The following is a 27,999-nucleotide window of genomic DNA, read 5'->3' on the forward strand; positions in this document are numbered from 1 at the left end:
TGATGACAATCACGTGTGCAGGCTGCGGCCATGGTGTGAGCAAAACCGCTAATAACCAACATTAACATAATATTAATACCAAACACTGGTACTGCGCTTACCACACGCCAGACACTATTGGGGATGGTAAACCATTGACTAATTCACTGAATCCTCAAAACAAGCCTATATAGGTACTAGTTCCACGTCCATCTCACAGATGAGAAAACTGAGGCACAAAGATTACATACCTTGCCCAAGGTCACGCAGCTACAACTGCAATAAGAGGAATGACAAACTTTATTGAGCGCTTACTATGCTCCAGTCTGTAATGAGCTCTTTTCCTCCGTTAAATCCTACCATAACCCTTAAAGGGTTTGCAGTTATTCCCACTTTACAGATGGCGAGACTGGGGCTTGGGGAGGTTCCTACGGGCGTGACGATTCGGACCCAGGACCGAGCCCGTACTCACCTGGCTTCCTGGATGCGACGAAGCACGACTCCGCCGTCCACCTCGGGCTGGGCTCCCGGGGCCCGGGCCGCCGCCGCCGCCTCCCTACGCCGCGGACGCATCGCCGCCGAGGGCCTTCTCCGACGAGACGCCGCCTGCCAGGCTTCCAGCGCCGCCGCCGCCGCCATTAGTCTCTGACGTCATCGGCGCGCGCCAGCTCTGCGGGAACTTTAGGGGGCGGTAAGCGCAGGTGGCGCGTGACCCTGGGGCCTCTCCGCCGCGCGCGTAGGTATCGGGCGGGAGTCGCTGGGACCTCCGGGTCCCGAGTCCCGAACCTTGATCCCGGATCCCCGGGCTGCCTGGCTACTCCGGCGGGTGGGCGGCGCCCGGCGGCGCGGGGACACCAAAGGGCGGGACCCCGGCCGAGAGCCCCTTTTGGCGGCCCCTCCGCGCTGTGACCCGGCTCCGATTGATCCCCGCACCTTTGCCCACCAGTCCCAGCCCCCTGGAGCTGAGGCCAGACACTTACCACTGCTGCCGGCGGTTACCGATCGCTTCCTGGCCCATCGCAATCATTAGCGCCCCTTTTCCTGCTCTGCTGACACACTGAGGCCACTTCCTACACCATCACCACCACCACCAGGCCTTTGCCGGCCACGTCTCGACTCCCCCGATCGTTACTGCCACTTCCCAGGCCACAGCCTTCTCTGGCCACATCCCAACACCTGCCCTGTCCCCGCCGGACCTTCTGGACCTTTCAGAGATAAGGGAGTGGTCCTTGGCAGTGTAGGGCCCAGTCCTATGGGAACAAGGAATGGGGGTTTCAGATTGCAGTCCTTGGTTCCACGGGATAGATGCCGCCTCCACAGGCATCCGAATATGAGTATGACCCTAGGGAGGCCCACCCCAAGATACCCAGAGCTGAGAAAAGACAGGTTTTACAGGCCATCAAAGATTCGGTGGTGTCCTCTCTAGGGACTTCCCTCTACCAGAGGAGCTTAAAAAAACTCTCGTGTTCCCAGGAGGACGGCAGATGGTGAGCAAGCTTTTGAAACCATGTCGCTGGGACATTAAGCTTGGAGAAAGTGACAGTGGGGATACAGTTTTGAAGTGACCAAAGGGTTGACTTGTGGAAGGATGAGACCTTGTTTTGTTTTCCTGGAGAGTGTGTGGAGGTTACTGCGAGGCCAGTTTCAGCTTGGTGGAAGGATAAACTGAACACTGAGAACTGCCTATCTCTGGAGGGAGTAAGCAAGAGCCAGTCAAGGTAGTTTTTGAAGGAGAGTAAGGATTAGAGTGTGTGATGCCAGCGTCCCTTCTGAGCCTGAAATTTCTTGATACTCTGAGTTCTCTTTCCTCTTGTGGGAGTTTGAAAGCCACTTGTTAAATAAATTCTTTTTGTCTCTTGGAAACTTGCCCAGCTCTGGGATTCTACATGTTAAGATTAATTTTGGGCTGTCAAGGTGACAGTTCCTTAATTTGAGTTCCATTATTACTACACCAACCGCCTTATTTGTATAGCTGTCCTTGACACCCAGAGCTTTTTCACACCGATTATTTAATTCTATCTTCTGTGTGACATATCTCTTCACGTTAACTATGGGACTTACTCTGAAGTTTTGCTCCCCTCTCTTTTGGATTTTGAAACACACTTTTCAGCTTTCTGGAAAACTCTTTTGAAGCATACTATTTGCTTAACCCCTGCTGGGTCACATGCTCACTCATGGGATTCTGAAATAATCTATTCCTTGTGTTTATTTTAGGGTCAAGGGACTGATGTTTGAACGGAAAGCTTTAAAACTTTTTAAAGAAACCTTCAGAATGGCTTTGAACCAGACAAGCTAGACATCACTTCAGAGCACCACCTTCAGCATGCATCTGCCCTGTCAGGCTTCCCTGGTAAAGGGGTCGTTCTTTGAAGGGGTCGTTCTGCAGAGGGCCAGGGAGCCGATGCTTACGGAACCAGATTGGTGGATTTGACTTTCTGGTAGAATTCTCTTGCTTTATTGATTTTTTTCCCAGAGCTCTGAGAGGCTGGAGGTATTGATGGGACCGAAGGGCCTGGAAGGAAGGGAAGCAGCACTTTCATGCTGAATGAAAACTAGACAAGTGACTGTTGGAGACTGAAAACACCTAAACGTCCCACATCCGGATTCAGCGGAGGAACTGTCACTGCTGGGGAGAAAGAAGCCAGACTGGAAAAGAAAACCCAAATAAAGAGAATGAGGGCCACCGAAGAGTAAATGGCCACCTCCACCTCGACAGAGACCAAGTCAGCCTCCTGGTGAGTAGCAGGGCCTGCAGGGGTTTAGTTCCTGCCAGGCTGCTGCACGGATGTTTTGGGTGAACTGAGAATCCCCAGCCAGATTGTCTTGATTTTATTAAGAAAAAAAAAAATACCATTTTCCTCAGAGCAGCGAATCAAGGGCCATTTCTCTCCAAAGCTGATGTGCTGTAACCACACGAGCCTCTTGCAGGGTTTGACGAGTCCAGCATGGCTGGTAGAAGGTAGAAAAGAGAGCCGTGGCTGGATCCCGCAGCCGGCCTTGATAATACCATGGGCACCGAAGTCTTCACTTGTGAGAGACAAGAAGCTGTGGCGGTGCAGAATTACACCACGAGAAGAGGTCTGGCCAGACTGGCTCTTCAAGGGTATTACACAATGTCTGCCTGAAACTCAGTTCCCTTCTCAACCGCAAATGGGTTAAGCCTGTCTTAATTTGGTTCAGCAAACATTAATCGAGGAGAGGAAAGTGAGAGGCATGGTTTCAATAGAATGAGCAGGATTTATGACTGATTATATGTGTGCACTTCAAAACGACACTCAGGGTTTCTTCTGTGTGCCCGTAAGAGTGGGGTCGCTTTCACCCAGGGAACATAAGGAAACGGTAGAATGGGGCCCCGCAGTGGGGTTTCATTCATTCATTCAACTATTCATCTATCTATCTAGCTTCCAGTTTTAGTGACATATAGTTGACATACGGCACTGTTACACATAATCATGAAAAGATCACCACAAGTTTAGTGAACATCTATCATCTCATATAGATAAAAAATAAAAGGAGAAAAATTTTTTCCTTGTAATGAGAACTCAGGATTTACTCTTAAAAACTTTCATATATAACATACAGCGGTGTTAATTACATTTATCACGTTGTACATTACATCCCTAGTACTTATTTATTTTATAACTGGAAGATTGTACCTTCTGACTACCTTTATCCAACCCCCCTTCCCCCACCTCCTGCCTCTGATGACTGCAAATCTGAACTCTTTTTCTATGAGTTTGTTTCAAGTATAATTGACCTATAACACTGTGCCCAACATAGTGATTCGCTATTTCTATACATTACAATATGCTCACCACCTGGCAGTGGGGTTTCCGAGCTGGGCTTGAAACATTTTTGAGGCTCTTTGATCTGTCCGTGCCCTGCAGCCAGCTGCACGTCGGGACCTAGAACTCGGGAAAGCGGATTGTGCTAGAAACAGAGTTAGTGCTTGTCATCAGGAAGATAAGGTGGGAGCCAGGGAGGGCGTAGATCAGGGGAGAAGAGTGCAGGTGACAGAGGAGTCACTGCTCTGGCCTGATGGGTGGTGTGCTTTCGGAGACTGAGAGATTAAAACCCAGGTCCAGCCTGGGTAGTTTGCTTTGTGGTCTTAAAGAAGTAATTGTAGTTACACCAGAGAGGAGACCCCGAGTCTTTAGGGAGGAGCGGAGGGTTACGGGTATTGAGGAGAGAGCTTCCTCTGCAGGGAGGGAATCAGAACTTTGATGAGGGATCGTGTTAAAGGAGGGGTGTGGTGCCTCTCTGAGCTCTCAGATGCCCCCGCTTTTCCCGTTATAGACTCGCTGCCCTGTGGGCAAACTGCATGTTTCCTGTTTCCCTTTCCTCGCGATGGCCCCCGGGGCTGGCAAACGCAGCGCACACCACAGGCCCTCAGCAAATGTGTGTTAAATGAATTCCTGGTAGAAGGGCGATTTCCAGAGACCTCGTGCCCAGCAGTTATGAGGGCAACTAAGACATCCCTAACTTACTTCATTATCAGAGCCTTAAAAGACACTTGATCAAACCACATGGTTATAGAGTTAAGGTTCAGTGTCTCAAGTAAGAGGCATCATTGCGGGTGCCCCGTCTTGCCTTAGCTGCTCTTCTGTCTTTTGGGGCAGATGGTCTGACGGCTGGACAGAGGCGTATTTTTAGTTTGACTTGGCTGCACTTATGAGATGGTTTTATCTCTTTGTAGCTCTTGGCTTCCTTCTCCTCTGGGGCCACCAGAAGGCTTTTCAAATGCCGAATCATGAGCCCCTCTCCGGCTGGGCAAAAGGAAGCTGTGTTTTACAAGGCCCTGCTCACCGGATGGAAGGAAACACGGCTCCCTTCTGTTCTCTTGACAGGTGGAATTATTTTTTCCTTTATGATGGTTCCAAGGTGAAGGGAGAAGGAGATCCAACCAGAGCTGGCATCTGTTACTTTTTTCCCCCTCAGGTAAGCCACGCAGCATTTTCTTGTTTGGTGGGGATCCCACTGCCTCAAAGTGGTGACTTTTCAAAGGTCTAGGGAGGGTTACATATGGACAGTTTTCTTTGCGTAGTCCAGGCATTCGCCACTTCTACTCTCTTATTCTTAGTTGTATTATTTGTTGTTGTTCTGGTGTTGAAGTGCCCAGGCAGCCCAGTACTTCCGCCTTCTCTAGCTCTCTGTTACCGTCATGATTTTCTGTCTGCACCGCTGGATTAAAAACTTTTCTCCAAACATATACCAAAGTAAAGAGGAGAGAATCATCGGCCCTCACGTGCCCATCACCAGCTTCAACAATAATCAACACTTGACTAATGTGGTATGAGCTATCCTAACTCCTCCCCACTCTTTTTTTCCCGGAGTATTTTTTTTTAAATAAATGTATTTATTTATTTTTGGCTGCGTTGGGTCTTCGTTGCTACGCGTGGGCTTTCTCTAGTTGCGGCGAGTGGGTGCTACTCATCTTTGCAGTGCACGGGCTGCTCATTGCAGTGGCTTCTCTTGTTGCGGAGCACGGGCTCTAGGCGCGGGGGCTTCAGTAGCTGTGGCACGCTGGCTCAGTGGTTGTGGCTCACAGGCTTTAGAGCACAGGCTCAGTAGTTGTGGCACACGGGCTTAGTTGCTCCGCGGCGTGTGAGATCTTCCTAGACCAGGGCTCAAACCCGTGTCCCCTGCACTGGCAGGCGGATTCTTTACCACTGCGCCACCAGGGAAGCCTGTTCCTGAAGTATTTTGAAGCAAATCCTAGACATGGTGTCATCTCACCAGTATCAGGTAACATCTCTAACTGAAAAGGGTGTATTTTGTTAACATCCCACTCAGCAAAAGTTACAATAATTAGTAACAATAATATCATCTGATACAGTCTATATTCAAATTTTGCCTTTATTATCTTAGATGTTACTTAGTCCTTCCTTCCTTCCCCCTCCTCTCTCTCCCTCCCTCCCTCCCTCTCCTAATCAGCATCCAAGCAAGGTCCACATACCCCATTTGGTTATTTTGTGTTTCAAGTCCCTTTTATCATATAACACTCCTCACCCCTCCTCCCATCCTTATTTCCCCCTGTGCCACTGAATTATTGAAGAAACCAGGTCTCTTATGCAGTAGAATGTCAGCACGTCCCCCACTCTGGATTGGGCTGATTACTTCCTCACGGTGGTATCATTTAATGCTTTCTACCCAGTGCATTTCCTTTAAACTAGTAGTAAGATCTAGAGCCTTGATTAGGTTCAAGGTCAGCTCTTTTAGTCAAGAGTTCTCCGTTTTCTGTTGCATCACATGACGTCTGTCTGCCCCATGGTTTAGTTAACGCGAAGATCGATTAGGAGGCCTGTGTATTCACTCATGTGATCACACTTGACTTGGAGAGTGGGGATTAGTCTAGGCTGCTCTGGCCATTCTGCAGGGGATTTGAATGGGGATAAAGGCTCACTCTTCTACCCATGCACAGGCCTATAATCCTAGGAACAAAAACGTAGTTCTGGGCAATCATCCTATGCATTCACTGTAGGTGTTTTGTGACAATTCAGGCAGGGTTCGGCAAACTTTGTCTCAAAAGGGCCAATGCGGGAATGTTTTGGTCTCTGCAAGCCGTGTAAGGTCTCTATCACGTATTCTTCTTTGTTGTTATTTTGACAACCCTTAAAAAAATGTAAAAACCATCATTAGCTCCCGGACTATATAAAAACAGGCAGCAGAGTCCATCTGGCCTCCAGGCTATAGTTTGCCAACCCCTGCTCTAAGGAATGACACGGGAGTTGGGGAACTTGAACTTCATGTCTGGAATTGGCTCTTTTCCCTAGACCCTACTTGACCAACAGGAGCTGCTCTGTGGACAGATCGCCGGGGTTGTCCACTGCATTTCTGACATTTCCGGCTCTCCTCCCACCGTCGTCCGTCTGCGGAAACTTAAGTTCGCCATAAAGGTTGACGGCGATTACCTTTGGGTAAGTTTACCAGGCTGAACCAGTGCCTGTAGGACAGCCTCTACCAGGAGTCTTCTGTGTTGGTGAGAAGTACTGCGATGCTAGGGTTTAGAAATAATGCTTGCCGCGGCTCTCGAGCCTAGAACCTCCTTCTACCCCGCGTGTGCTGCGCCCCGTCATCCGCGCTTCCAGCGTCACTCTCTGCAGGTGCCCATCAGAACGGAGTGCTCTCTCCAAAACACTGCTGACACATCATGCAAGGCACACGCCTGCTCTCTCCTCTCTTTTGAAAGACTTAGGTCATCCTCTGGAAATTCTCTTTGCTCTGTGATGCAAATTGAGTTTTTAATCTCCATCTTTTCTTGTTTCTACTCCCTATACTTCCCTATACTCTCCACGCTTACTGGGGAAGGGAGCCAGAAACTCGAAGACACTGGTGCATATATGTTAGGTTTCAAAGAACCATTAAGGAAAAAAAGAACAATTTACAGCTAGTAGTACCATAGGCTCTGAAGTACTGTTGTCTCATGCCTCCTCTCATTTTAAATTTATTCCTGAGGGGATGGGATGCTTAAGTGTGAGGAAGTATCTTCACCTTCGTAGGTATTATTTCCAACATTTTGTTATGAAAATTTTCTAACATACTGAACAGTTGAGAGAATTTTACAGTGAATACTCACATACCTCCTAGATTCTACAGAACACTTCATTATAGTTGCTTTATCACACATTTATATATTCATCCCTTTATCCTCTATTTTAACATTTGTGGGATTCATCCACATTGTTGCACGTACCGGCGGTTCATTCCTATTTATTGCTGGGCAGTATTCCATAGTCTGAATGTATCACAGTCTACTTATTCATTCTCCTTTTTGTGGACACATGAACTGTGTCCAGTTTGGGGCACTTAAGAATAAGGCTCTAGAGGGACTTCCCTTTTTGTCCAGCAGTTAAGACTCCGTGCTCCCAATGCAGGGGGTCCGGGTTCAATCCCTGGTCAGGGAACTAGATCCCGCACACCGCAACTAAGACCTGGTGCAGCCAAATAAATAAATAAATATATATATATTAAAAAAAAAAAAAAAAGAATAAGGCTCTAGAGAAATACAAATCAAAACTACAATGAGGTACCACCTCACACCAGTGAGAATGGCCATCATCAAAAAGTCTACCAATAATGGGACTTTCTTGGTGGCACAGTGGTTAAGAATCCGCCTGCCAATGCAGGGGACACAGGTCCGAGCCCTGGTTGGGGAAGATCCCACATGCCGCGGAGCAACTAAGCCTGTGCATCACAACTACTGAGCCTGTGCTCTAGAGCCCTTGAGCCACAGCTACTGAGCCCGTGTGCCACAACTACTGAAGCCTGTGCGCCTAGAGCCCAAGCTCTGCAACAAGAGAAGCCACCGCAATGAGAAGCCCGCGCACCGCAACGAAGAGTAACCCCCGCTCGCCACAACTAGTGAAAGCCCACGCACAGCAACGAAGACCCAACGCAGCCAAAAAATAAATTAATTAATTAAATTTTAAAAAAACGTCTACCAATAATAAGTGCTGGAGAGGGTGTGGAGAAAAGGGAACCCTCCTACATTGTTGGTGGGAATGTAGGTTGGTGCAGCCACTATGGAGAACAGTATGGAGGTTCCTTAAAAAACTAAAAATAGAACTACCATATGACCCAGCAATCCCACTCCTGGGCATATATCTGGACAAAACTCTAATTCAAAAAGATACACGCACCCCTGTGTTCATAGCAGCACTATTTACAATAACCAAGACGTGGAAACAACCTATATGCCCATCGACAGATGAATGGATAAAGAAGGTGTGGTACATATGTGCAATGGAATACTACTCAGCCATAATGGAATGAAATAATGCCATCTGCGGCAACATGGATTGAACTAGAGATTATCATACTAAGTTAAGTAAGTCAGAAAGTGAAGTAAGTCAGAAAGAGAAAGACAAATACCATATGATATCACTTATATGTGGAATCGAAAATATGACACAAATGAACATCTACGAAACAGAAACAGACTCACAGACATAGAGAACGGACTTGTGGATGCCAAGGGGGAGGGGGATAGAGGAAGGGAAGGATTGAGAGTTTGGGATTAACAGATGCAAACTATTATACAGAGAATGGATAAACAACAAGGTCCTACCGTATAGCACAGGGAACTATATTCAATATCCTATGACAAACCATAATGGTAAAGAATCTGAAAAAGAATGTATATATATGTATAACTGAATCACTTTGCTGTAGAGCAGAATACAACATTGTAAATCAACAGTACTTCAAGAAAATAAAATTAAAAAAAGGAATAAGGCTCTAGAAACGTTCCTATACAAGTCTTTTTGTGGACATATGTTTTCATTTCTCATAGGTAAATATCTAGGCATGGAATTGCTGGGTCATAGGGTAGGTGTGTGTGGATTTTACAAGAAACTGCCAGACTTTTGCCCAGAGCGGTTGTACCATTTTACATTCCCACCAACAGTGTATGAGAATTCCAGATACTGCCACATCTTCATCAGCAGTAATGTGGTCAGTTCGTTTAATTTTAGCCATTTTGCTGGATGTGAAGTGGTATCTCATTGTGGTTTCAATTTGCATTTCCCCAATGACTAGTGATATTAAGGCTTTTTCGTGTGCTTCATGGCCGTTTGTATATCTTCCTTCCCAAAGTATTTGTCCAAAGCTCTTGCCCATTTTTTAAACTGGGTTTCCTTTTTTTCTTGAGTTGTAGGTTTCTTCATACATCCTGGATACCAGTTCTTTGTCAGATATACATTTTAAAAATATTTTCTCCCAGTTTGTGGTGTGCCTACTTTCTTAATAATGTCTTTTGATGAGAAGTTTCTAGTTTAGTTTTTTTTTTTTTGTTTTTTTTTTGTAAATTTATTTTATTTATTTTTGGCTGCGTTGGGTCTTCATTGCTGCGTGCGGGCTTTCTCTAGTTGCAGCGAGTGGGGGCTACTCTTCGTTGCGGTGCGCGGGCTTCTCACTGCGGTGGCTTCTCTTGTTGCGGAGCATGGGCTCTAGGCACGCGGGCTTCAGTAGTTGTGGCGTGGGCTCAGTAGTTGTGGCTCGTGGGCTCTAGAGCTCAGGCTCAGTAGTTGTGGCGCATGGGCTTAGTTGCTCTGCGGCATGTGGGATCTTCCCGGACCAGGGCTCAAACCCATGTCCCCTGCATTGGCTCGCGGACTCTTAACCACTGCACCGCTAGGGAAGCCCTAGTTTTAAGGAAGTCTAATTTATCAGTGTTATCTTTTATGGTTATTGCTTTCTGTATTCTGTCTAAAACCATTGCCTAACCCATTGGAGAAGACATTCTCCAATTTTTTTTTTTGTTAAGTTTCACAGTTTTAGCTTTTAAATTTAGGTCTGTAATCCACCTTGGATATATCTTTGTGTATGGTGTGAAGCAGAGGTCAAGGGTCCTTTTTTCCATATGGATGTCCAGTTAATGCAGCACCATTGTTGAAAACTTTCCTTTTCCTATTAGATTCCTGTGGCTCCTTTGTTGAAGATCAAATGACCATTTAAGTGTGGCTCTACTTCTGGGCTCACTATTCTTTCCCATTGATCTTTCTGAAGATTCTATACAAGTACTACTCTGTCTTGATGTCTGTAGCTTTATAATAAGTCTTAAAATCAGATGGTGGAAGTCCTCCAAACTTATTCTTCTCCAAGACAGCTTTGGATATTTTAGGTCCTTTGTATTTCTGTTGTAGAGTCAGTTTGTCAGTTTCTAAAGAAAAGCTGGTGGGATTATTAGGATTTCATTCCCTCTATAGATTAATTAGGGGAGACATAAGCACCTACTGGGTGCCAGACTGTTGTCAGCACTTGGATTACATCAGTGAACAAAATGCAGATCCTTGCCTCAGTGGAGCTTACATTCAGAGAGCATTTTTGTTTGTTTGTTTATTTGTTTTCTTTCAGGGTTGGTTTGTTTAAGTTTCTGATGAGTCCCTTAGGAAGGATTCCTACAGGTAGAATTACTGAGTCAAAGAATACGAAGTTTTTTCAGGCTCTTTAAACATAGGCCCAGATTATTTCCTCACTGAGCAAGCGTTTATCTTTTGTGGCTGGCGCGATGATGCAGTCGGTCCCCGTTCTGGAAGCACTCCATCCAGCTGGAGAGACGGGATGGCCATTCATGAAACGGTCTGGGTCCAGTGTTTGCTGTGAAACCCAAATGAAACATCCAGTGTCCAAATAACAGTGCTAACAATACAAGGGATCAGGAAACAGGTCGGCATTGTCTGGAGTGATGAAAACAGGCATCCTGCGGGGGCTGGCATCTGTGGGGGGCACGGGGGTGGGGGGGAAGGCAGGGGGGGAGTCCCAGGCAAATGAACAAGAATGGGAGGCGGGGCGATTTCAGCTTGGGCAACATGAGTAGGTACAAAAAGTATTTGTTTCCTGTGGAGACCAGCGTGGCTGGTGGAGGGTGTGGGGTCACACAGCAGAAGATGGAGTTTGATGGGCCAGTGGAGTCCAGCTTTAGTGAGCCCTGGACGCCAGGATTCTGAGCTTGGCCTCAGAGAAAAGGAAGATTCCTGTCCTCCTTTACAGGTGCTGGGCTGTGCTGTTGAGCTCCCTGATGTCAGCTGCAAGCAGCTTCTGGATCAGCTCATCGGCTTCTTTAATTTTTACAACGGGCCTGTTTCTCTGGCCTACAAGGTATGGTGTTGAGGAGTCTTACGTGGAACCTCCGTAGCAAAATCGGTATCGGCAGAACACAGCGTTCGCCCAGGGGTCTGGTACACTTGACATAAACACGTCGTGTCAGCGACAGGGTCATGTGCCCTTGGAGCCCCTCTCAGATGCCTTTCTTCCCTGGTGGCCTGAGTCCCATTCACCCAAATGTTTATGCCCGTTCTCTCCTTCCTAGGATGGTTGGGGAGAGCAGGGCCTGGTCACGCCCTCCCCCCACTCCCCGCCCCGAGGAGCCCTGGTCTGTGGGGGGCAGGTTATCAGGGGCAGGAGGTGGGGCCTCGCCTGGATGGAAAGTTCAGAACAGGCCCTCCCTTCTGGCCAGTTTTTCGCGTAGGAGCAATTTTGTTGGTGGTCGGAGTCCCTGCCGAACAGCGTGTCTCTCGGAATCTTGCGTGCTGACCCCCAGCTGTTCTGTTTCAGAGCTGCTCTCGGGAAGAGCTGAGCGGCGAGTGGGACACCTTCATCGACCAGATCCTGAGAAACACCGGTGACCTGCATAGGATATTCAACTCCCTCTGGAACCTGGACCGAACGAAAGTAACAGGCTAGGTTCAGCCCCCTGCTCGGTGCATGGATAGGAAGAGGGCTTCTGGACACATGTTTCCTCCTTGAATGAGCTGCATCTCAGTGCACACAGTTGTTAAGACCTGTACTCAGATTCCACGCAGCCCTCACGAGCCGTGTGGGCTTGGACAAGTCAGGTCACCTCCCAGAGCCTCACTCTCCTTACCCGTAAAATGGCCACAGCATAAGACTTGCCTCCCAGAGCTGTTCTGATGATGAAATGGGACAGTACGTAAATGACAGAAAGCAGATACTCAGTAAAGTGTGTTACTGTGTTGCTAATGCCCAGGAATGTTGAACTCAGTAATCTGAAGGTCCCCTTCTCGATAGTACCATTATGTGATTTAATTATTCTCGACATCCAAAAAGGCCCAGGGCTGACATTTTAAAACCAGGGTTGCCATATCTGGGGCTGCGGGGCTGGGAGGTGTTTTGTCCCTGAGCCGTCGCTTTTGCCATTGGCACACGGTGACAGGAGGCCACCTGCGTGGCTGGCCCGGCCGCCTGCACTGCCTCTTGCTCAGTGGCCTTGATCTTGGTGAGCATCACATCCTCACAGTCAGGTAGCCGAAGGGAGACGCGCGGCACTGCCCCTTGAGAACTGCCCGCCCGTGCCCTGAGCGTCTCGGGGGACGGGAGCCTTCCACTGTGTGTGGGCTGGGTCTCACTGCTGTCGTTGACTGTGTCCCTTTAACAGGGATGTGGCACTGGGATGCTGCTAGAAACAGGGGCGGGTTTCCCGCTCCTGTCTGGAGGGCTTCTTGGGGTTGGCCCAGAGCTTTCCAGACTGGCTGGCTGGGCCTGGGCGCGTCTTGAGGCCGTGAAAAGAATTAACTCAACTGCATGCTTGGCTCCTTGGCACTCGGTTCTAACCGCTGCCCAGCAGGAAGCAGGAAGAGGCTTTTGGTTATTGCTGGCCGTTCTTGACCAGGGTCAGATCCTTTTCTGGTCTTTTTCGGGACTTTTTACAAGGACCGTGGACTGAGGCATATACCCCTGAGTGAAAGGCCATGATGTTATCATTTTCTGTTACGCAACAGAGTTACGGGACCTGGTCAGACATCAAGCCAGCTATGTCACAGGGGTGCCCGGGCTTCAGGGGGACGGTGGAGGATGGGTGGGTGGGTTCACCGGCACCATGACCTGAATTTGAGAGGTAGGTTCTCCTCTCCTGCTGCCTTCTGGTCTCAGCGTTGATCGTCAGGGTCTCCTTGGCCATCTGCACTGTCGCCTGTGAAGAGCCATATGCCATATCTGCTGTACCTTCCAGCTTCCAGAGAGGCCTCCTTGTCCCCGGCATTTGGCACTTGTGGCGGCAGCCGCTCTGGGTGTCAGAGGCGTGACGTAGCTGTCACTGTGCGGCACACGCTCCCTCCAGGCTTGGGCTCTGAGCTGTCCACCTGCTCTCCAGAGCCCCCTTCCTGTTCCTCCTTCGCTGACGGTACGCGTGTTGACCTTGTGGCATGCTTCTTGCCCGGCACAGGTGGAGCCCCTGTTGTTGCTGAAGGCGGCCCTCATTCTGCAGACCTGCCAGCGCTCGCCCCACGTGCTAGCCGGCTGCATCCTCTACAAGGGACTGTGAGTAATCCGGATGCCGCCCCTCCAGCCCTCCCCCTGCTGCAGGGCTGACCACCCCGATCGCGGTGTGTGGCCACTTCCAGGTGGTCTCGTTTGGCAACTAGCGGGTAGTTTAGATTTGATATAGGGTCCCTGCCTGTCTTTGGGCAGAGCTGGGAAATTGCGAACTGTTGTGTCCAGAAAAGAGTTGGGAATATAAAAGGCAGCTTTGAAGAGATCCGTGAAATTCTCAGATGGGGCGTGGAGGCCCACAGCACCTTCCCCTGCTGCCCAGGGCCCTGGTGTGCTGGCCGTAGCTTCAGCTCAGGCTCCTGCAGCCTCTTGGCTGGGTCCATCTCCAGTTGGCCTCTGAGGTCTCACTGCGGCTCTTCACACAGCTGGAGGGCCTCTTAGCGAGCCTGCGCACCCAAGAGCTCTCCACGCCTCTTCCAGGCTCCGCGGAGGCTCGGCTCTCACAGCCTGAGGCAGGAGAGCTGGTGCTCTGTGCCCAGAGCTCTCTGATCCCAGACGGGTGGGCCCTGGAGAAGATCTCCAGGCACTCAGCGGGCTCTGGCTGCACTTCTTCCCAGCCCCGGTGATCTTGCCTCATCTCCGCTCTCTCCTCTGGCAAGTAGACATACTCGGTGGAGAAGGAAATGAGATGACCGATGGGGTGCAGTCCCTGTTCCCAGTGGCCCTCAACACATGACCTCCCCTTTCTTTTCACAATGACAGCTCTGAATCAGCTTGTGGTGCTGCCAGGCTCACCAGCAACATGGTGTCAAAGATAATATTTTTTTTCTTATTTTGCATTTCTCAGTTATTTTTAAATCCTACACCTAATGCGTGAACACATTCTCATGGTAAAAAAAAAATGAACCAAGAGAGAAACATGCAGCGCACAAAGGTTCCCCGCCCCTCCCCCTCCCTCTCAGCCATCCCCACCATCAGCGGTTTGCTGAGCATCCTTTTTGTTCTGTGTGTTTTCACACACCTGCACATAAACGCGTGTATTGATTTTGCTTATTTCTGCTGTCTTTGTAAATGGGATCATGTGGTCCCTCACCTTAATGTGTATAGTAGGGATTTCTTTATCAGTCCCTATTGGTCCACCTCACTCTTGTAACAGCTACACGTTTTTTGGTGTCATACAACAGAAAATGATGAATTTACTCTCTTTTTGATGGACATGTAAATCGTTTACCCATTAAAAAATGATTTTACCATTTTCCCCGTCGAGAATATTCTTAAGCACACACCTTGGTACAAGTCGAGTCCAAGGGTTTGGACATTTTAAACTTTGAGGGAACAGACAGGGTGCCCTCCACGAGGGCTTTCCCAGTTGAAACTCCCACCAGCTGTGTCCCCGAGAGCCTCGCCACCACAGGGTGTCAGGAATGTGTCCAATTCAGAGTCCTGAGTGTGTTTCTTCTCACGGTGTCCTTGTTCCTGTGTCTCACCCCCCAGGATCGTTAGCACCCAGCTGCCACCCTCTGTCACAGCCAAGGTCCTGCTTCATCGAGCTGCACGTCGGGACCAGGTATCGCAAAGCCCGCCCCGCTGGCTGGGATGCTTCATCCGGCGAGTCTGTCTTTACATCGGGCAAGGCTGATCCCCAGTGCTAGATGGATGGGGGCGGCTGCTGCTGCCTTGTCCTTCTCAGGACCCCAGGTCCATCCATGTGGTTTTCTTCGAGTGAGGTCACTGGCAAAGCTGAAAGAAAATGTTGTCTTCTGCGTGGTAGACTTGGTTGGTTTTTCTTCGATCCAAGTGGAGCTATGAGAATTTGACTTCCCTCAAGGATGGGCTTTATGTCAAAGAGATGTTGGATTTTTCAGAGAGGGAGAGACTGTAAAAGATGGCTTAGGACAATAGAAACTTTAAAAATACTTCCGTCTTATATTTACTGAACTGTTTTTATAATGAAGGAAAAGTCATATGTGCTCATGGGAAATAAAATTGCCCACAACTGGACTGCACAGAGATAATCACTGCTAGCCTCTGGCATATTTCCTTTGAGTTCTTTTTTCTTTTGTTTTACTAGTTGATTCTTACTGTGCGAGACTCTGGTTTTAAATGTGTCATCAGGCCGGCTTTTTATACTTGTTAAATCAGTAGACATTTAAAACACGTGTGTGGCTCTAGCCGGCTCCTTCCCACCGTGATGCAGGGGTCATTAGAACAGCCTTCCTGGTAAACTATTTGATAATGAGAGGCTTGAGGATGCCCTTTCCTTTTTCCTCATAGTTCAGCACTGCGAATCAATACTAAGGAAATCATCTGACTGCTGAAGAAGGTTTATACTCAAAACTTATCGCAACAGGATTTACGAAAGTGAAAAATCAGATATAACTTAAATGTCTATGGTAGGAGCTGGCAGACCGTGGGCTGTGGGCCAGTCGCCTACAGACAGAATTTTCTTGGCCTGCTTCTGAGCCACACCTGCAGGTTGAGTAGCTGCACAGAGACTGTATGGCCGCAAAGCTGAAAATATGCACTAGCTCGCCATTTACAGACTGGTTGCCAGTTACTGGTCTCAAGTAGGGAAACGATGAATTCTCCTCCACCACTGTAAACTTCATAAAATTTTAGTCAGCCATTGAAAATGGCCAAAGATGCTTTAATGACAGAAATTGTGTGTCAGACTTTCAAGCAGAAAAAGTTTTACGTAATGTGGCCTCAGAGTATAAAAAAAATGCATAGACTTAAAGGAAAATGTGCCCAATGTTAACAGGATTAGCTTGCGGGTGAGGGAATTATATGATTTTTTTGGAAAAGAATTTTTGTCTAGAGTTAGTTTATGTAAAGAAAAAAAGAAAGCCACAACACTTCTTAGGAGTGAAAGTCATTTTGGTGAGAAGAGCAGTTTTTGTTTTGTTTCGGTGGGTCCTTTTGGAACCTTTAGGTGGAGATGGCTGGAAAGCTCTTTTGAGGAGATTCCTGGGTTTCTCACCTTGATTGTAAATCAGAACAAGAGATCTGACCTCACATCTGGTTTAGGTTGAATCCTTCCCTTGTGAGGGTCACAGGCCCTTCACACTTTTGTTATAATGGGATCTGTGTGAGCTCTAGGCCAGGGCTGTGGCAGATGTGGCTTTATTCCAGGAGATGACTTCCCTGGAGGTCTGAGAGGTAACATGAATGAATGCTTGCTGTTATTCCCAGAGAGGAGAAACTGAGAAATCAGAACGGGAAGAAGCCTGGTGTGAGCCTGGGTGGTGTGGCCGCCCCAGCCAGTGTGGGCCTGGCTCTTGGCTGACCCCAGCCACGGCGGGGGGCAGGCAGCTTGGGGGAGCTTCTGTTCCATCTGCTTTGCTGTTGGCGTGCGGCTGGGACCAGCATCCTGGGCCTGGCTGCATTTCACGAACAGATGGCACTGCGCGGTCCTGATGGTTAGGTCGGGGGGAGAACGCGGTGCCCAGCACCAACTTCTCTGTGTGTTTATTTTCAGAGAAAACCTATAGGAGGGGATGCCCTGCAGGAACATGGTAAGTGATCAGGTGCCTTGTTACATCTTGGGAATGGTCTTTAAGCTGCCTGGCCCTATCCAAGTCACGTGAAAGGCCGAGTAGTCCTATATGGTTATTCCATCGGCTCGTGAGATTAGGAAAATATATAGAGCTTCAAGGACAAAGTTACCCATCAAAATCGCAGTTGTAAAGCTCCTGATTTAGGCACACCTCTTAAATCCCCGCTTTCAGATCCTCCTTAACTCCCCATTACGAGACTACTCAGACGAGTTCCAGAAGGTCACAGTTAGGAGAGGGTGCCATCGGCGGCCACTGCCAGGAAGACCTTTTGCAGCAGTGCAGGTGCCCCCAAGAGGGGGATTTGTTTTATTTTGAATCATAAGTCGGGGCAGACCCGTTTGGTCAGGTGGAAGTGCTTTTTTCCAGCTTCTGTCTTTTTTTTAAGTGCCACTAAATTTTCTTCCACCAAACGTCACCCTGGGTGCAGAGTTGCCTACACGGGCTTTTCCTTGCTGATGGCTGAAGTTGTAGCTGCAGTTTTGTGGCTTTTGTTCTGGGTTGAGGAACGTAGCCCAGAGCTGCTCTCTGAGCTGGCCTGTGGGTTGGATGCGTCACCCCAAGAACAGTCCCTGCCCCCTCTGTCTTCTCTGGCCCAGGGGAGGGCCCTGGCCACATTGCTTTGCAATTCTAGGAGCAGCACTCCCTCCAGACGTCCAGATTGTGCCTGTTTTCCTGACCAAAGAGGAAGCCGTCAGTCTCCGTGAGTTCCCCCAGGAGCCCACGACCAGGTAAGGGAGCTCACAGGGGTTCCTCTTAACCCATGCATTGGGCACTCCCTCCCACGGATTTATCCAGGTGAGCCCCTGGTATTTGATAACTGATTCCATCTTCTCCGCGCTCTGCCTTGGCAGGGGCATCTGGAGCTTCAGCATAGAGATCAGAGGCATCTGGCAGAGTGAGATGAGCGTAGGTTTCAAATCCCAGATCTGCTGCTTATCAGCTCTGTGACCTTGGGCAAGTCCACTCCCTTCCTGAGCCTCAGTTTTTTCATCTGTAAAATGGACCCAGAAAAGTTGGGGATATTATGTGTGTAGCACCCAGTATAGGGCCTGACTCACAGTCGGCCTCCAAACGTGGGTGTCCCTGATTCAGTGGGCTCTGCCGTTTCCTGTAGGTGATCCCGGTGTCACTGTGTGAAGCCCCGAGGCCCAGGCATTGCCCTAGGTTTCCTCCTGTGCTTTGACCATGACTTCTTAGGCTGTGTGGCCTCAGCACCCACTTGTCACCAATGCCCGTGCTTTTTAGGGAAGCACTGCTTTAGTCTCCCCCAGGGCAGGGCCCTTGCCCACGCTCAGTCGCCTGCCCTTCCTCACGCCCGTCTTGTTCGCCAGCACTCTGGCATCTCCAGCCAGACTCCCGGAGCCCCCAGCCCAGCGCCCTCCAAAGAGTTTGAACACATCTGCCCCGAAAGAAAACACCCCCAGACATGCGGGATCCACGGCTCGGATCTCAGCGACCACCCCTGAGCCCAGGCCTCCTGACGTCACCTGGCCAAATGGCAGCGGGGAGAACGGACGCTGGTCTGGCTGTGATCTGAAGAGCATCAAGCCCCCAACACCGCACCACACCGCCAGGGGCCAGGGGTCTGGGCTCGGCCTCTCCCTGGTGAAGGAAACCGGTTTGTCCAGGGGGGAAGAGGAACTGGACTTGTCTGAAATCCACGTTCCAGAAGCTCAGGACACGGGAGCATTCTTGGGTTATTCTGCCTCCGATGGCGGGCCTCCTGGCTGCAGGGCATCTGTCAGTGACTCTGGCAACCCCGGAAGCAAGCCACCCGAGGCCCTGCCTGTAGGCACAGCCGTGGGCGGCCCCCTCCCTCCCTCCACTCCTGGGATGCTCACCCGGAACGGAGCCCTAGAACGGCCCAGAGACCTTCCCGGCAACAGCAGCCAAGCCCCCGTCCCCAGGGACCACCTCCTCGGCCCGGCGAGCGGGCCGTTGCCGTCACCTTGCTTGGATTCGAGGCAGATGGGGACTGAGCTGCCCGTGGGGGAACAAGGCGAGGGGCAGCGTGGCGATGGGGTTCCTGAGGGCCGCTCGGCCTCCGGCCCGGAACGCACCTCGGGCTCAGCAGACCCTCCAGGCGACGGCCCCTCCGCAGACAGAACCGGGTCCAGGGCAACCCCCGCGTCCCGCACGCGGCTCGTGCGGATGAACCTCTACACTCACAGCGTCAGAGGCCTGGTGCTGTTGCTGCTGGCCGAGGAGCCGCTGCTGGGAGATGGCGCGGCCGTCGAGGACGTGGTGAGTGTGCAGACCCCCTGGCCCCTGGCGGCCCGCCCCCGCCTCCTCGGAGCGGGGATAGGCAGGGGGGCTCGGCCAGCAGCTCTGTGACCTCGTGCCAAACATCCTTGTTCACACAGTGGGGTGCCGGTGGTGCCCAACTCCTCGGCTGTTTGTGGGGGGTGAGTGAGCATCCAGTGCTGAGCACAGAGTCAAGTGCAAAGGCATCCACAAGTCTTGCCCTTTCCAGCTTCTTCCATTTTCTCAGCGCGTCTGGTTCGTCATCAGCAGTGTGGGGTGCAGTGCAGCCACGCAGGCCATGACCACACACGGCCTCGCTCCCTAGCCCGGCAGCTCTAGGCTCTGTGTGGCCGGAGTCTGTGCGTGTCACCGCCTGGATTGGGAGTTTTCCGCCAGCCCTGACTTTCCCTCCGTCTGGAGCTCCTTCCTAGAAGGCCCAGGACGTCTGAAATGCTAACTGGATCCAGAAGGCTCCTCTCAAACCCTTGCAGCCCCTTCCCCACTTCGAGTGGTAAGCTGACCTTCTCTGGGGCCTGGGCCCACGCTGGATCCAGTTGCCATAGTAACAGCCTTGCTTTAGTTGGCCGGGCAATGGCAGCGATAAAAACAGCAGGTTGAAATTGCTGCAGGGTGAATGGTGTCCTGGGGCTTGCCTTGTTTCTGTTCTTAAATCTATATTATTCTAAGCCCGTCGTATTAGCAGGCAGGGCCCGTGGCCCTCCGTAAATGAGCGGGTCCCCTGGAACGCACTGGAGGAGGGCGGCGGGTCCTCCGTGCGGAGCCTGGAGACGGGGCCTGCGCCTTTCGCACCTACCTGGCTCCTCTCCCCTTTCCACAGGCCCCGCAGCACCCTCTCCAAGTGGGGCTTCCCGCCACTTCCTTCCCCAAGGCTCCTCCTCCTTACAACAGCTCAGGGGTCCAGGGCTGCAGTTCTGTGCATCCATCTCCCAGCCGATGCCTTGGTTTCATGGTCTGTCCTGCTTAGCGCCGAGCTTAGACGCGGCATTTTGCAGGCCCAGTGTTGGCATGCAGTAAAGTGGATACCACCCCTCTATTTTTACTTTCCCCCCAAAAAGAAAAAGAAAAACTAGTGCAGGCCGCTCTGGGAGAAGAAGGTAAATTAAGATGTATTCTGCATTCGCTGTATGTAAATACTTTGCATCTGCTACTTCAGCCAAGCCTTGGAACAGCTAGCTCTGGGGGCAGGCACGGTAACTCCCATTTTGCCCTTAAGAAAACCGCCTCTTTGAGATCAAGACCTAACGCACATGGTGGGGTCCAGGATTCCTGCCTGTTTCTTGTCTCCCACCCTCAACCCTCTGTCCCTCGTGGATCTGACCTTGGCATGGTAGGTGGGAAGGTGAAGGAGTAAAGGCCCTGCCTTCTGTGGCCCTTGATACTCGGACATGGGACTTGGCCTGTCACAGCCCATCCTTGTTGTCAGGGCAACGACCTCCCTGGGCTTTCATGGAAAGTAGGGTTTGGTGTTGGGCAGGAAAGAGAACGCAATTTTATGGAAAAAGAAAACTAGTCTTTTCTAAGAAGAGTAGGGTGTTAATGAACTTTGATCAGCTTGCTGGTTTGCGAGTGGAGTCGGTTGATCAAACCCAAAGGCCGTCTATTTTATAATCAGCAGAGAGCTTTCATTGCCTTTTTGTCCCGGTTCTGCACACAAAACAGTCGACCTGATTTCCCTCCAGACCCTCTGCTGCTGTCTAGAAAAAGCCAACCCCTGCAGCATGGTAAACGACAGCTCAGAAGTGACCGTGAGCACAGCCCCCCTTGGGAAAGACACATCACCACGGCTCCCTGGGTCATTTTGCCATCACGTCTTTCAGTGGCTCAACTGCCACCTTTTCTGTTTGCTGAGGGTGCGGGCGGGAGCTGGGTGGAGTGGGTGATGGAGGGAGCAGCCAGGAGAGGGTGGCACTAACTCAGAGGAGCAGAGTAGGCTCACGCCAGGGGGCAGCAGAGAGCCGCTGATAGTTCCTGCTCAAAACCCAAGATAATCCTCTCACTGACCTTCAGTTATTCATCACTACAGTAGGACACAGAGCTGTGTGTACAGTAGACAAAGCCTGGGTTTAGTGTGTTAGCATAAAATACAAAAAAGCACCCCTCTCCCGTGAAACTGGTGCTTCTGAGTAAACGTGTGTTCCTGCATCGTTTCTTCTGCGTGTTTGGGGCACACTGACACTGAGCCACGTGCTTTGCTGTGGGCTAGAAGGCGGAGGACGCAGGAACAGCCCCGGATCCGTGTCTCCTAGGGCTGCTGTGAGGATCTCGTATGTGGTAGTGTGTCTTGGGTTGGCAAACTTTAACGTAAGGGAACACATAGCAGGTGTTTTCTGCTTTGTACAACTCTTCGAATCTGCTGTTGTAGTACAAAAACAACCATAAACAATATGTAAATAAACGGCGTGGCTGTGCTCCAGTACATTGTGTATGGACACAAAAATTGAAGCTTGATATAATTTTCACATAACAATATTATTCTTTTGACTTTTTCCCCCCTAACCATACAAAAATATAAAAACCATTCTCAGTTCTCAGGCTATCAAAAACAGTCAGTAGGCTGGATTTGGTCCACGGGCCATGGTTTGCTGACCCCTCGTATATATGAAAGCACTTGGTTACCGGTAGAAAATTGCCCACGTGTCATCTGGTATAGCGTCTTATGATTAACTGCGTCGATGGTTAAGTGATTTTATCCTGAGTACAAGATAGGCAGAAGATTCCGGAAGTGGCTCGGTGCCTACAGAGAAAGCTCAGGGTTTGGCGTGGCTCATTCAGTCCCCGTTTTCCCTTCCCCTGGGCACCCGCTGGGGATGGAGGGATGACTGTTGCAGATTCCTGAGGTCCAGAAGCTTTCAGCGAGGCTGTGGTTTGACTCCGTGGTAAATCCCGTACGCACACGCACACACGCGCGCGGCCTCATCTGCCTCTGTTAATCGCGCTGGTGTCTGAGCAGGGGACAGCGTGCCTGTCCTCCTGTCCCGTTACTGTGGACCCTCGACTCAGCCCGCGCAGCTGGTGGTGGACGGTGCCTCGTGTCGGTCACACTCGCTGTCCGGTCACCCAGTGGCTGTTGCCCGGCACCTCCTGGGAGCCAGGCTCGCTGCTGGGCCCTGGGGACGCAGAGATGAGGGTGTCACGTAAACCCTGGTGCCAAACCTAATGCCCTTAAGTACCATTTCTATGACATGGGATAGAAATGCTAATTTAAGTCCAGGACACTCCCCAAAATAACACTTGAGTTTCAGGACATTCACCTCAGGACATTTCTCTTTGCATCTCTGGTCCTTTTATGCAAGCTTATTTTTCTACACAGCTGTTGTGAAATACGTCAACCCACAGACACGTCATATTAGTCCAGGGACGCGAGCTCATGGAAGAGGTCCCACTTCTTTAATAATGACAGTTTTCATATTCTTGACTTTAAGAAAATGCGTTCGCTCCCGGCACTTCAGAGCGGACAGAATGGATAGATGCTATTTGACCTCAGCCACTCAGCAGCCCTGTAGTATCCCTATTTCGCAGATGAAAACAAACGAGGCGCAGAAAAGCCAGTAACTTGCCCCTGGTCATCTGGCCGGGAAGAGACTGAGCCAGGAGGTCCTTCACCTGGGCGCCAGCTGCGGCCCGGGGCCCGCGGCCTCCTTGTGGCTTTAGCAGCCCGGGGCAGCCCCAGGAGGCCCTGTTTCAGCCTGAGTCCATCTGGACGTGACGGACGTACTTGGCGGGGCCCAAGAGGGAGTTCAGCCGTTCGAAAATGACATTGCAGGAAAATAGTTCAAGGATGAAGGACAAAGTTCATGCTATATCGTTAGGTCACAGAACTAGTATCAGTCGTTATTTATGGTCTGACTCCATCTTTAGTTTATAAACAACAAATCGTACAAAATGGGACAGTCCAGTGTTCCCAACTGCACCTGCAGGTGACATCCCCTGGGAGGTGTTTTAAAATACAGGTGTTTGGGCCTCACCTCCCGGACAGCCTTCCTCAGCTGGGTTCCTCCTCTGAGCCAGAGAGCACAGAAAACCATTTCACCCACACTTCTCAGTCCTTCGAGAACAGTGGCTGGTACCATTCTAGGTACAGGGAGGGAGGTGGCCTTGCTGCAGACAGTCAAGAAGCACGGGGTGGGGGAGGAGGAGGGGGGCACAAACGCCAGCCGTGGTTAGGAGATGCACCAGGGCGCCACCAGCGGCTTTGCCTGGATGGTGAGATTCTGGGCCATTTTTCCTTGCTCTTTTTTTTTTTTCTTTTATTTTTCTGCTCCCCCCTATTTTCTGATTTTTCTACAAGTTTGAAATGCATTAGGAGATAAGGGCAGAAGTCAGGACTTCTCTAACAACAGGTCAAAGCACTGGTCAGAGTCCTTCTTGCTAAGTCAGGCAGCCACGCAGATATCCCTTGGGTGGCTTGCTCAGCGGCGGCCTGTCCCCTCCCTGCCCCGCAGTACCACGGCAGCCTGGCGTCCCTCAACGGGCTGGAGGTGCACCTGAACGAGACGCTGCCCCGGGACCAGGCGGCCCCCGCGGCCAGAGCCTATGGCTTCGCGCACTACGACCGCGTCCAGAACGTGCTGGCGGGTAAGGGGCGCCTCCGGTGGGTGGGAGTGGGAACCGGGGCCCAGCGCACGGGGTGAGTGCCCTGCAGTCAGGACGCTGCTTTCTCACTTGGAGCCCAGCTCCCACGGGGTTTAAATTCTCCTGGCAAACGTTTCTTTTCTCGTTTATCTTATTTTGGCCGTTTCTCCAACATTTTGAGAGAAGCACACACACGTTCAAATATCTGTGACGAGGTTGCCTCCCGATTCGGACATTCGTGTGCAGAGACCGGTGTTGCCCACCATCGGCGGCGGCGTGTGCTCCATGGCGGGGCGCAGCCGGAGGGCCCAGCACCCCGGCCTCTGTCCCACTGCCCCTGGGCACCCGTACCCCAGGCCGGGGCCTCACCCTGTCCCAGTTTATGGTTCTGGGTTTGGGGGATGTTGGTGGAGGGGGGCAGTCTGCCACTCATGACTTCTGTGTCCTCTTCTGGAAGCCAACCTGCCGCAGGTGGCCACAGCCCAGGACCGCCGCTTCCTCCAGGCCGTCAGCCTGATGCATTCCGACTTCGCCCGGTTGCCCGCGCTGTACGAAGTGACCGTCAGGTGAGCGTCCCTGGCTCACTGACAGCCCTGCGCCAGGAGCCGCCTTCCCGGGGTCCTGGGCAGAGAGCCTCATTCATAACCGAATGAAGGACAGTCCAGGAACCAGTCAGGGCTTTCTTTGATCTGCTCCGGTGGCTGCTGTCATCTGCCCCTGTGCTTCCCATGTCATGTATTTGCTGGGTCCCATCCTGGGGTTCGGACTGCTTTATACACTGGGGTACAGCAGGGAGGAGACCTAAGGCCCTCACCACCTCAGTGCTTCCATCCATCACTGGGGAGGGAGGAGGGGCCTCGGTCTCTGCCATAAACGATGCTGAAGTGCTGTCTTCCATCTTCTAACTTAACAAGTCCCGCGTGCTCACGACCAAGTCTCCCAAGTCAAATGTTGTCATCCCATCGCCGGCAATGTGGCCCAAAGATACCCACAGTTAATAGTTTGGTGTATGTTACTCCAGGTTTCGTTGGTTTTTGTTTTTATTTTTTGCATATAAAAGATAGACGATTAGAATTTTTGATTATTTAATGGTCTTTCTTCTAGAAAACTGGAGCATACTAATGTGCTGTTTCACAGGTTTCTTTTTTTCACCTTGTTGCATGTCCTGAACACCGCTGTGCCAGGAGATCTAGATCTATTATTACTATTGTCATTTACAATCTTTAACCAACCGAATTTCTACTTTTTCTCTCTACACGCTTCTCTTATGAAACCGGTAGCAGAAAAGAAGGCAAGTTAGAGGGTCAGAAGGGGGGTGCCTGCTCTGTGTATATCACTCAGTTAAGTCCTTGGAATGATTTGGTCGAGCGCATTCTTTTTTTTTTTTTTTTTTTTTAATTTTTACTCTCTCCCTTCCCTTTTTTTTTTTTTTTTTAATTAATTTATTTATTTATGTTTAGCTGTGTTGGGTCTTCATTTCTGTGCGAGGGCTTTCTCTAGTTGTGGCGAGCGGGGGCCACTCTTCACCGCGGTGCGCGGGCCTCTCACTATCGCGGCCTCTCTTGCTGCGGAGCACAGGCTCCAGACGCGCAGGCTCAGTAGTTGTGGCTCACGGGCCCAGTTGCTCCGCGGCATGTGGGATCTTCCCAGACCAGGGCTCGAACCCGCGTCCCCTGCATTGGCAGGCAGACTCTCAACCACTGCGCTACCAGGGAAGCCCGAGCGCATTCTTTTGAACCTCATTTTATGGACAAGGAAATTGAAGCACAAACAGAATGAACGACTCGCCCCAGGGTCGCATTCTTACTCAGAGGCTGAGTCAGGATTTGAGCCCAGGTGTCTCAGCTCTAAGCACGTGCCCCCCGCCACACACGTTTCCAGTTCCGGGGACAGTGTGGCTGAGAAGGAGGCGTGTGGGCTCTGGGCTCGGCTCTGGTGCTGACCGGGTTCTAATGCCTGTCACCTGCCACACAGGAATGCGGGCACTTCTGCTGCCCAGCGCCATCTCCAGCCACTATTTCTGTATATCTTTCCGTAATAAATGTGTCTTCTCTGGCTTTAAGTCACAGCTGCCCCACGCTGGCAACCTAGATCCATCACCCACCTTGTGGCCCTGTAGTACTTCATCTTCCTTGGAGCTGAGAGGGTTTTAGCGTTGGGATATGTAGCTCATTTGAATAATAGAAACAGAAAAAACAGGCTCCATTTCTTAACCACTCACCGTGGGCTAAGCAATTTGTATATATTCCTACACATTTACTCTCTTTATAAAATCTCAGTGAGGGAATTTACTGTTGTCATATTCATTTTACTGATGAGAAAGCTAAGACTCGGAAAGCTGGAGCAACTTAGTCAAGGGCACACAGCCAGGAAGTCGCAGGGGTGGGATGAGCACCCAGGTCTGTGTGACTCCAGATCCGTGCTCGTTACCCGCAGGCCGAGGTGCCCCCTCTCCATGGCCGTAGTGACTGGTCCATGACTCGTCCTGCCGGGTCACTGACAGCGCCTCTGGGGGTCTCCGGGCTCTGAGGGCTCACAGGCAGCGTCGGACTGTGGTCTCCTTTCTTCCTCTAACAGGAATGCCTCCACGGCTGTGTATGCCTGCTGCAGCCCCGTCCAAGAAACCTATTTCCAGCAGCTGGCGTCGGCGGGGCGGAGCTCCGGCTTCCCGAGTCCGCAGGACAGCGCCTTCAGCCTCCCGGGCAAAGCCAAGCAGAAGCTGCTGAAGCATGGGGTGAACTTACTTTGAACCGTGGGTTCATGACCCCAGCAGATGACTCTCACATCGAATCCCAGCAAAGGAAGCTCTGCCTTGTTAAATGGAAAAGTCCCTCTATTTTGTTTTCCTTGGAATAGTCCCTTGTTTTTAGGAATGTAATGATATTTGAGTGTTTGTTGCCCCTTCTGCAGATCGGGGTTGGAGGGGGTAGCTCTCCGGGTCAGCAGACCTAGAGCACGTGGTAAAGAACTTGATGATGTGGGCAGCACTGCGGCCAGATTGGGCGCCTTGGCTCCTTACACCCAAGGGGCACAGGGCCAGTGAGTCCCCCTGTCACACGGAGCCCCGGGCACCTGACATTTCTTGCTGCTGTTCCACCCCAGCCTTAACTAGGACCACAAAAACCCAGGTTGGCGTTTCTTCTAGAACCTGGTTGGCCCTGTCTAGAGTATTTGTCCAGCCCTGTGTCCAGGGGGCCGGTCTGAGGTGTGACTGCCCAGCCAGGAGACGGATTTGTCAGCGAGCAGACCGGAGCTCCCACTTCTCAGGTTATCTTCAGAGCAGTCCTTCTGGGAGGTCGGGACGCCTAGTGCAGCGAAGCAGCAGGGATGCTGAAACCACCTTGTTTGGATCTTCTGGAACTATATTCAAAACAAGGAGCCTGTTCTTTGGCTTACCCGCAGTGGGGGTACATCTCAATGACGTGGGAGGGAGTTTGGGGTGCCGGGACCGAGAGCTGCGTGACGACAGGCCAGACTGGGCCCCTTGGTTGGAAGTGGGCTGTGCTGCTGCTTCCTCCCGAGTGAGTGTCCCAAACGGGAGTTTCTAAAAGGTTTTGGTGCAAAAGCAGAACTGTGCTTTTCAGCGGTGGCTGCGTGAAAGGGAACAGCATTCGTTTGTATGTTTCTGGGCTGGAGTAGTACTAGAACGTCAGTTCTGTTACGTTTATAGTCTGACATTTTATGATGATGTGATGCAGGTCACAGGATGAAAATATTTTGCAAAATCCTAACCAGATGTTTACTGGAAGTACCTGAGATTCCATTTGAAAATCGTGATGTTAATAACTTCATGTCATTGAACCATAATCTCATGTTTCTGACATGGTGTCTTTCTCTCGAAACAAGTTTCTAAGGGCTAAAAATAAAATAGCCAAAAACACTAATGAGTTCTGAGTAA

General features: G+C 50.8%; 2 protein-coding genes across 14 annotated transcripts in view; one reads left to right on the plus strand and one right to left on the minus strand.

Moving 5' to 3' along the window:
• The window catches only part of SRRD (SRR1 domain containing), a 30,379-nt gene extending 29,384 nt beyond the window's left edge, over positions 1 to 995 (minus strand). For 4 of the 6 annotated variants that reach the window (XM_068562310.1, XM_068562309.1, XM_068562307.1 and 1 more), the window contains exons 1-2: positions 960 to 994; positions 452 to 658 (exon numbers count right to left, since the gene is read on the minus strand). In XM_068562310.1, the coding sequence (XP_068418411.1) occupies positions 452 to 618 (167 nt within the window). In that variant the 5' untranslated portion in view covers positions 619 to 658; positions 960 to 994. Of the gene's footprint in view, positions 1 to 451; positions 659 to 959 lie in introns of those variants that run through there. The other 2 variants (XM_068562311.1, XM_068562312.1) reach the window with 2 other exon arrangements.
• On the plus strand, positions 630 to 27,985 carry HPS4 (HPS4 biogenesis of lysosomal organelles complex 3 subunit 2). Of its 8 annotated transcripts, XM_068562300.1 has the most exons (16): positions 683 to 715; positions 1,406 to 1,466; positions 2,194 to 2,329; positions 2,453 to 2,714; positions 4,827 to 4,917; positions 6,753 to 6,896; positions 11,470 to 11,577; positions 12,034 to 12,150; positions 13,661 to 13,755; positions 15,202 to 15,274; positions 17,186 to 17,222; positions 17,896 to 17,992; positions 18,596 to 19,508; positions 23,972 to 24,104; positions 24,559 to 24,667; positions 26,679 to 27,985. In XM_068562300.1, the coding sequence occupies exons 4-16, from the start codon at positions 2,674 to 2,676 to the stop codon at positions 26,848 to 26,850; spliced, it is 2,130 nt and encodes a 709-aa protein (XP_068418401.1). In that variant the 5' UTR covers positions 683 to 715; positions 1,406 to 1,466; positions 2,194 to 2,329; positions 2,453 to 2,673; the 3' UTR covers positions 26,851 to 27,985. The 8 variants fall into 8 exon arrangements, with proteins under 8 accessions (XP_068418400.1, XP_068418402.1, XP_068418401.1 ...); XM_068562299.1 differs by lacking the exon at positions 1,406 to 1,466 and having other exon boundaries at positions 630 to 715; XM_068562301.1 differs by lacking the exons at positions 683 to 715; positions 1,406 to 1,466 and adding an exon at positions 635 to 670.
• Positions 27,986 to 27,999: the final 14 nt, after the last annotated feature.

The sequence above is a fragment of the Eschrichtius robustus genome, chromosome 14, assembly GCF_028021215.1.
Source record: "Eschrichtius robustus isolate mEscRob2 chromosome 14, mEscRob2.pri, whole genome shotgun sequence".
In the NCBI taxonomy this organism is placed as follows: Eukaryota; Metazoa; Chordata; class Mammalia; order Artiodactyla; family Eschrichtiidae; genus Eschrichtius; species Eschrichtius robustus.